Source organism: Coffea arabica, chromosome 9c (assembly GCF_036785885.1).
Source record: "Coffea arabica cultivar ET-39 chromosome 9c, Coffea Arabica ET-39 HiFi, whole genome shotgun sequence".
Taxonomy (NCBI): domain Eukaryota; kingdom Viridiplantae; phylum Streptophyta; class Magnoliopsida; order Gentianales; family Rubiaceae; genus Coffea; species Coffea arabica.
In genome coordinates, this window is record NC_092326.1 from 35,036,657 (window position 1) to 35,046,178 (window position 9,522).

The window sequence follows — 9,522 nt, forward strand, 5'->3', positions numbered from 1 at the left end:
CTTTTGAGAAGAGAGATTATAATACCATCAAATGCGGGAAAGGTTCTAGAGTGACTACCCCCCACCCAACAATGCAAGTACGATACAAGTAAAAGCAAAGAAACAATTCATTCATCATATACATGGTGTGCGAGAAGTGATTACGCGCGTGGTAGATGCAAAAACAATAAAAAGAGAAAAAGGAAAAGGAAAAAAAAGCACGCAATCTAAAACCTCCAAATGTGATATATAGGAAGGTTAGGAAAAGAAAAAAATTGACTAAATCAAATACTCAGACTCTCAAAGTCCCCAATGGAGTCGCCAAGCTGTCGCACCCCTTTTTTAATGAAAAATTAATTTGTTAAGAAAAATGAATTTTTTGATTTTTAGAAAATAAATAAAGAAAATGGGCCTAAATGGGACTAAAAAGTGCGACGGTTTGAACCCAAAAATAATAGTTTAAAAAGGGTTTTTAATGAAAAATGGGAGTCGCCACTTGGTATTGAGTTAAGGTGTACCAAGTCACTTAAAATGAATTTTTAAAGCAAAAATAAAGAAAACCCTTTTTAAACGACTCTAAGTTTTCGAAAATCAAAGAAAGTATTCGGAAGTCACATTTGAAAAAAGGGAAGGCAAGGATAAAATCCAAAACACCCTTTCAACCTAATCAAGGTTAGTTGCGTGATTTAATCAATAATTTTCTTAGCTTAACTTAAAAATTTATCACATTTGAAAGTTACTATATGAATGCAATCCTAAACCTAATGGTTATCGGAAGAGTCAATATGTCTCTTCAAAACTCAATTGGTGCCAATCACATTAATTATGATGTTTAAGAGTGACTTTTTGAAGAGGTCATGAATATGCAAAAGTACGAGAGTCTAAGAAAAGAAAAGAAAATAATAATATACAAATATATATGATTTAAAGGAATGCATCATAACGGGTGCGGGGAACTAACACTCCTGACTTCAATATTCCCTTTAATAGAGGGAATACAAGCGTTCTAAGGCTAAAGAGCCACACTCATCTATATCTCATATTCAAGGGTTATTTCCTAATCAAATCAGGCAAATGTACTAACCTATCTCTAATTTTTCCTATATGAAGTGCAAATCTAATGTCATGTCTCACATATAAGGTAAGGAATATACATATAGGAAAAATATGGGATAAGAGATATATATATAGGGGGAATGACATGCCAAATGATAAAAAAAACCTAAAAAATAGAAAATATGCATGAGTGTGTAGTGATTGGCATACAAACATGATCTAACGCGCGAAGGGTTCATAAGGGTCTAGCATTGGACTAATCCATGTCTCTATTTTTTTCTTATTAGCATTGGACTAGTGTGAAATCGGGAAAGGGATCACAACTAGCGTTGGACTAGTGTGGCGACGTCGCACATTGATTATAATTAAACTAATAATATAAAACATAATAAAAATTAGTAAACACATAATATCACATAAAACACATAGCACATAAGGATGATATCTAGATGCAAGACCCTAAAAAAACGAGTAACACGTAACACACAAGCATGCAAAAACACATAAAGCAAATAAAGCCCTAACTATTATATTTGGGGGTCCTAACTACAATCTAAAGGAGATAAAGAATGAAATAAATAAATGACCTAACTATTACATTTGGAAGCCCTAACTACAATTTAAAGGGGTAAAGAATAAAATAAAATAATAACCTAACTATTACAACTTTGGCATTTAATTGCCTTCCAAATAATTAAAAATTAAATTAAAATAAATACACAAAATCAAAACAATAAATAAATGAAATAAAAACATTCAAAAGGGCATGTAATTACACATAAAAGTCGCATAAGGGCACATAGGATCAAATAAGATAAAATAAAAATAAAGTATAGAGTATACCTCCCTTGAATTGGTGACCTAACGAAATGGAAATTTTCTTATTTACCCTCCAAAAAATAAATAAAAAGTTCAAGGCATCACTTTAATTAACAAACAATCATAAAAGATGAAAATGAACGTGAAATTGAATCAATCAAAGCATTCAAATAAAGTAAACAACCCCCTGGTCAACAAATTAACAAACAAGGACCCAATTGAAAGAATTAAAAAAATTTGAGAGATAAAATTACTATTACAAATATTAGGGGGTCTAAATAGAATTAAGGCTTAAGATGAAGTCTATCAAAACTTAAATGCTAAAATTCACAAAAATAAAACAAAACCGATTTACTATAATTAAACAACAAAATTACCCAAACTTTCTTACTAAAATTCAAAATCGAAACTATAAACTTATCAAAAATTATTAAACCTTCAAATATCATCCTAAAATTTATGAATAATCTATCCAAAGATCACATCAAAACATGCCCAAGAAAAATAACAATTTGAAGGGACAAAATTGATTTCATTTTCACAAAATTTGGGCCATAGTAGAATAAGATAAAAATTATGGGATTAAAGTACAATTTTGGAAAACATTTCATGCATGCTTCATAGAAGCTTTCTTCCTCTCGCAATCTCAGAAGCTTTCTGCGAATTTCAACTGCTATTCGTTCAAGCAAAAACATCATTCATAACTTAAGTAAAATTCCAGGATCAATTAATACTTCATTCTAACAACATCCAACAAGAAATTAGTGACCCCAAAAAACCATTTTTTCCCTCTATTTCCTCTCGGGTTTGCAAACGAAAAAATGAAGACAGACCCCTTTCATCCAACAAATCCTCGAAATAGCAACAAATGACACAGCAAAACGCAGCAAATAACGCAAAGACCAACGTTTAACAAGGGTACATGAAGATTCGAATGATAAAAACACAGTCATGGCTATCAAACATAGACAGCAGCAAACCCACTCAAGATTCTCAGTATACGAACTTGGATTCTCGCGAAAAATGGTGTTAAAGCTATAAAATAAGAAGTTAAGGTTACCTCAGAACCTTTTGCAAGGTAAAACGGAGCTCAAGGTCACGCCCGGGATCATGCCAATCTGGAAAAGAAGCTCAAGAAGGTTTGCTGCAGATTTTTCAGCGATGGCGACCTTGCAACTTTGAGCCTTTTTTCAGATTTTTCCTCCCTTCCTTTCTTGCTTTGGTTCCTTTCCCGCAGCCTCTCCTCTCTCTCGCTACTGCCCGAAGTTCTTTCTTCCTTTTTCCTTTCTTGTTTTCATTTCTTGCCCCTCGTAGGTTCTTGTTCCTCCGTGGGTTTTCTTTCTTCCGTCTGCCGCCCTTTTTTCTCTCTGGTTTCCTCAGCCCAAAACCCTTCTTTTCAATCTTTCCTGGTTTTTTCCCTTTTTCAATTTCTTTTCCTTCTCATTCTCTCTCGGTTCCTCCCTTTCTGTAGCTTCTCACTCTGTATCTTCCTCTACCCGATCCTTTCTTCCTCTTGTTTCTTGCTTTTTTCTTCTTGCCTGCCACTCTCCTTGCCCGAAGCTATCTTTTTTTTTGTTGGTTTTTCTCCTGATCTCCCCACCGCCACCCTTTCTCCCCCTATTTTTGTTTCCCTCAAAAATCCTTCTCTTCCCGAAACTTCCCTCAGAAAACTCCCGTAGGTTCTCCCTTTCTTTCTTGCCGCCCCCTATTCCCTTCCGCCCTCTCCTTTTTCACGCCATTCTCTTGCTTTTATATCAAACAAAAGGGATCCAAACCCATAGAACAAAGACTGAGATTAAGTTGGCTTTTTTTAAAACTGATTTGATTTATATTTTCTTTCCTTTTCTGCCTTTCTTTTCTTTCCTATTAATTAATTAAAAATAATTTTCTTAATAAAATGAAAATAAAACAAAATAAATAAAATTTAAACAAAATCCACTAAAATGAAATAAAAATGTCAAAATTTTGGTATCTACATTGGAATTATGCAGAAAAAATCCTCTCTCCAAGTAGAGGTGTTTCTCTCTCTAAGTAGAAGTGCTTTCTCTTGGGATAAGAGCTCCTCTCCTCTTTGGTGGGAGAGTCAGCAAAATCAAACTTTTTCAAATTTCTACAATCCCGAACTTTCTCAGCATGGACTTCCAAGCCTTCTCCACTACTGATCCTATCAGGAATTTATGGCTAATGAATGCAGCACCACTATGCGTTAAATGATGCATGAAGGGTAGCAGATCTTGCACCAGAAGCTTTATAACTATGGTAAGCATACGCCAGGTATAACATGATTCCGTGTTTTCTTTTCTTTTGTCTTTTCTTTAGAGGTAACCTTTGACCAGAGTACCTTTCTGTAACTTTTTTCTTCGTATTCCCCTTCTTTCAGTAGTTTCATCAGTGCATCTAGTGATTTTTTTGCTTTCTTGTAAAAATTTCTTGTTCCTTCCTTGGAACTTGTGTTTCTCTTGAGTGTGAAGTGGATATACTGCCTAGAAGTGTCTGATAATATCTATGGAGGGAGACCTGTCGGAGTTTATGCAAAAGTTTTCATTAGCAGATAATGAGCTCTCAGGAGCCACACTGGAACTGGAAGATCTTCATAATGGAGTTAGAGAATGTGAATGTAATCTTATAGGAAGATTAATGGGAGAGAAAGTAGCTAACTTCACAGGGGTTAAAAACTTCATGACTGTTGCATGGGGGTATCCTAGGAATACGACAGTGATGGAACTGGGACCTAATTTGTTTCAGTTTAACATCCCTAATTCTGATGACAAGAAAAAAATTGCTGATGGTGGCCCTTGGATGATAGATAATCAGATGTTAGTTCTGAACAGGTGGGCAGAAGGAATAGAAGAGGACTATAGAGCTTTTGTGATCGCACCCCTATGGGTGCAAATCTGGAATCTGCCAGTACACTGGCTTACTAAAGAGGTAGGAAGAAAAATTGGGACAGTGTTCAAAGAAGTTAGGGACGTGTTAATCCCACAGTCTGGAGGTAAAGAGAGTAGGCATTTGAAAATCTTAACTCTAGCAAACCTGCCTTAACCTCTTCTTAGAGGAACAGTGGTTAAACTTGAAGGATCTCTCAAGTGGGTAGCCTTTAAGTATGAAAGGTGTCCTGACTTCTGCTATAGCTGTGGAATAGTAAGGCATAGTGAGAGGTCCTGCAAAGAGAAGAGAGTCTTAGAGGGAAGCACCTTAGAAAACCAGTATGGGGAAATAACAGAAGCTCACCTTAGAAAAAACCAGCTAGGATTGAAATTACTAGCAATAAAAGATATTGGACTTTCCAAAAAAGAGAACTGGTTGAGCAAGAGAGAATTAGGACTTAACTGGATAAAAGTCTTTTGGAAACTCTTAAGTCCACTGGTAAGAAAGGAAACATCAATTAGGACTTGGGGAAGGAAATGGAGGATATTAGGACAGTGCAGGATATGGGAGGCTCAACAAATGTGATGGAAAATAAGAAAGCTCCCCAAGGCTACAGTGAGGGCCTCATGAACCTCGACAAGGGAAAGCTTGACCTCCCTCCAGTGATACAGGTTGAGGAAGAGAATCAGACCCCAACTGAAGTGGAAGAGATGGAGGAGGATAGAGGGGTAAAATTGCAAGATAAGAATCAAGAACATGGGGTAAGTGAGGGAACTGCAGGGGTGCTAGTGATCCACCATGAATCCCAAAGAACTGGGAAGGTTCTGGAGGCTATTGATAAGCAGGCCAAGAGAACTTTCAAAAGAATGAAGTCCCCAACCAAAACCAGAAGACCTTTGAGAGAATTAAATGGTAATGGAGCAAGCCATTTGAACGTTGGAAAGAGAAAGGCTCTGATCAGGGATGAAGAAATGGAGGAAGTTAACAATGAGATAGTGCAGTGGAAAAAGACCAAACCAATGGAAGAGTTATATTCTGCTGAGATGAGGGGAGAGAAGGTGGGGTCCTTCCTTAAAGGGGCCCCCAAAAGGTACATGAGAGTCCTGGCGTGGAACTGTCAAGGTGTGGAAAGCCTCTTGACAGTTCCCCATCTGAGGGAGGTGAACAATCTCTCCTTTCCAAATATGATTTTTTTAAGTGAGACTAAAAATAGGAAACAAGTTATAAATAGAATTGCTAGAGGGGTTAGATTTGATAGTAATATGGCAGTAGAAGTAATGAATAAGGCAGGTGGCATGGCCTTGTTTTGGCCTAAGGAAACACATATCTTGAAGGTGTACAAAACTACCTTTATGATAGAAGCTAAAATAGAAGACAATGATACTTAGGTTGTCTGGTGGTTTGTTGGTGTTTATGCTAGTTGTGACCTAATGGTTAGAAAGGAACAATGGAGGGTACTGAGTAATAGGAAAAGACTGTGGGGAACTAAATTCATAATAGCTGGGGACTTTAATGATATTCTTGCTAATGAAGAAAAGTGGGGAGGAATAGTCAGGGAGGAGAGGGGTCTTAAGGACTTAATGAATTCATAGATTAGAATGGCTTAACAGATATTGGTTTTGAAGGACAATCTTGGACGTGGAGCAATCATTGGGATAATGAAGGAGAGGTCAGACAAAGGTTGGACAGGTGTCTTTGCAGTTTAGAATGGTTTAAAGATTTTGAGAAGGCAAGATGTCAACACATTGATACTTTTGCTTCTGATCACTATATGCTTTTGTTAGATACAACCCATAGGAAAGAAAGGAAAAGAAGAGGTTTTATTTTGATAAGATATGGCTTCAAAGGGAGGGGGTTCAATAGGTGGTGGAGAAAGCCTGGCATAAGGAGGAACAAGGATCAAGAATGTTCAAAATCACAAAGAAGATAAGAAACTACAGAATTGAACTTCTGAAATAGAGAAATACTTTCCAGGCTAACTCTAGGAGTAGAATTACTAATCTGAAGAAGGATCTAGAGAGAGTTAGGGACTCAAATTCTGAAGATAGAAAAGGTAAGCTAGCTGACATTAAAGATCAGTTGAAAGCTGCTTACAAAGAGAAAGAAAATTTTAGGAGTCAAAAAACTAGAATAAGTTCTTAGAGAGGGTAATAAGAACACTAAGTATTTTCACACCTATGTCAAGGGAAGGAGAGTGAGCAATAGAATTAGGAACTTGCAGAAGGAAAATGGTTCTTGGACAGAGAATGAGGATGAGGTAGTGACTGAAATCTCATAGTACCTTAAGGAGCTATTTAACAGTGGGGGGAGGAATGATATGTCAGAAATTCTAGATGGTATTCCACATTCCATAACTCAGGAGATGAATGATAAGCTAACTAAAGCAGTGGAGGCGGATGAGATTCATGATGCACTATTCTCTATGCATCCTGACAAAACCCCAGGCCAAGATGAGATGTCTCCACTATTCTTTCAGAGGTTCTAGAGCACCATTAAGAGTGATATTATCCCAGCAATCAAAGCTTTCTTCAACTCTGGATTCATGCTTAAATCTGTAAACCATACTGTCATCTCCCTTATCCCCAAAATCTTGTACCCAACCAGTTTAAAAAACTATAGGCCTATCAATCTTTGCAGTGTGCTATACAAAATTATCTCTAAAATACTGGCAAATCGTTTGAAATCTGTTCTGGACAAATGCATAAGCAAAACTCAATCAGCTTTCATCCCAGATAGACAGATTTTAGACAATGTGATTTTAGCCCACAAATACATGCACTACTTCAAAAACAAAAGACAAGGGAAAGATAGTTACATAACATTCAAGTTAGACATGGCAAAAACTTATGATAGGGTGGAGTGCTATTTTTTTGCAGGCTATGACGGAAAAAATAGGATTTTGCTCTGCATGGATCAATTGGATCACCAGTTGCTTGGAAACTGTTACCTACTCTTTCAACTGCAATAGGGAAATTAAAGGTTTTGTGTCACCAGGAAGGGGAATACGCCAGGAAGATCCCTTGTCTCCTTATTTATTCTTAATATGCTCAGAAGGGTTCTCTAACTTGCTGAGGAAAGCTGAAGAAAGTAAAAGGATCAAAGGATTGAAAATCAGCAGGCAAGGACCTTTTATTACTCATCTCTTCTTTGTAGATGATTCCCTCATCTTTTGTAAAGCTAACAAGCAACAGGCTACTGAAATCATGAAAGTCTCAAAATCTATGAAGTTGCTTCAGGGCAACTGATCAACCTTGACAAATCTGCAGTCTTTTTTAGTAGGAACATGCACTGTGAGCAAAGGGAAGAGGTATGCCAAGCATTGGGAGGGATGGTTGAAGCAAAACAAGGGAAATACTTGGGACTTCCAATGGTGATTTCAAGAACAAAGGATCAGATCTTTGGCTTTGTAAGAGAAAACATAAAAAGAAGGTTGCAGGACTGGAAAAACAAATTTTTGAGCTCAATAGGGAAAAAGGTAATGCTAAAGGCAGTTTCAATGGCCATGCCAACGTATGTCATGTCATGCTTTAAGCTACCAAGAAAACTTTGCAAAGACATTAGTGCTTTGATGGCCAACTTCTGGTATGGTGAAACAAGTGGCAGGAACAAAATGCATTGGATTTCTTGGGAAAGAATGGCATTGAATAGAAATGAAGGAGGACTAGAATTCAAGGATCTTGAAGCCTTTAATAAAGCACTATTAGGAAAGCAGGTATGGAGGATTCTTACCAAGTCAAACCTTCCTGTTAGTAAGGTGTTGAAAGCTAAATATTTCCCTAAGGAGTCCATTCTACAATGTAAACTCCCCAAGAATGCCTCCTGGATTTGGCAAGGATTAATGGGAGCAAGAGGCTTAATTGATAAGGGCCTGATCAAGGGAATTGAAAATGGAAGGAGTACAAGAATATGAGAGCATAAATGGATTCCAGAGACAATCATAGGCAAGCCAACTACCAGTAGATCTAATAACTGTGAGCTGAAAATGGTGGATGAGCTAATCTGTCACAACAGAGAGAATAGAAACATCATCTTTTGGACTTTCAATAGAAATGATGTTGAGAGGATTCTAAGTATTCCTTTAACTCTGTTTGGGAGGAAGACAGTTATTTTTGGCAACCACATGCTGAAGGGACGTACACAGTCAACTCAAGCTATAAAATCCTGATGGAGAAAAATAGTAGTGCAAGGAAATGCAATTCTGATGAAGCTGGCTCAAGTTACACAGATGGAAGTCAACAAGCGACACAGATGTGGGACACACTCTAGAGGCTCAACATTAAACACAAAATCAAGGTTTTCATCTGGAAATGTATAAAATGAGCATTGCCAGTAAGAGAAACAGTAAGTAAAAGAACAAGAATGGGCGATCCTGTATGCAGAACCTGTGGGGAGGAACAGGAAATAGTAGAACATCTACTGCTAAACTGTCCTTACACGATGGACATATGGAAGGCAGCTCCTATTCAATGGGATAGGGCTAAAGACCAGTAGGGAGACTTCAAAAGATGGTGGCTCAGAATTTCAGAAGTAAGGAAAAGACCAAAAGGGAGGGAACATATTGGTCTGACTGCAAATATTTTATGACAGGTGTAGAAAGATAGAAATAAAAAGGAATTTGAGAGCTCAAATAGATCCACACGAATTAGAGCAGTAGAAAGAGCACATAAAGAATGACTGGAGCAAGTGGAGGTGGAGAAATCGAAAGAAAGAAAGAGCACAGAAGAAACAACGTACATGTATGAACAACAAAGCCAGGATAATGAAGTTGAAGGAACTATAGCCATGGATGTGACAACTGCT

The 9,522-nt window shown here is 37.2% G+C and overlaps 2 protein-coding genes across 2 annotated transcripts; both read left to right on the top strand.

Annotated features, from left to right (window-relative positions):
* The first annotated feature begins 4,359 nt into the window (after nt 1-4,359).
* Nucleotides 4,360-4,896, top strand: LOC140014198 (uncharacterized). Its single transcript, XM_072064622.1, has one exon. It carries the CDS (start codon nt 4,360-4,362, stop codon nt 4,894-4,896), a length of 537 nt encoding a protein of 178 aa, XP_071920723.1.
* Nucleotides 4,897-8,005: 3,109 nt separating this feature from the next.
* On the top strand, nt 8,006-8,632 carry LOC140014199 (uncharacterized mitochondrial protein AtMg00310-like). The gene has a single exon (XM_072064623.1). It carries the CDS (start codon nt 8,006-8,008, stop codon nt 8,630-8,632), a length of 627 nt encoding a protein of 208 aa, XP_071920724.1.
* Nucleotides 8,633-9,522: the final 890 nt, after the last annotated feature.

Coding starts and splice junctions, on each gene's coding strand:
- LOC140014199 (XM_072064623.1), top strand. CDS start 8,006: ATGCACTGTGAGCAAAGGGAAGAGGTATGCCAAGCATTGGGAGGGATG.
- LOC140014198 (XM_072064622.1), top strand. CDS start 4,360: ATGGAGGGAGACCTGTCGGAGTTTATGCAAAAGTTTTCATTAGCAGAT.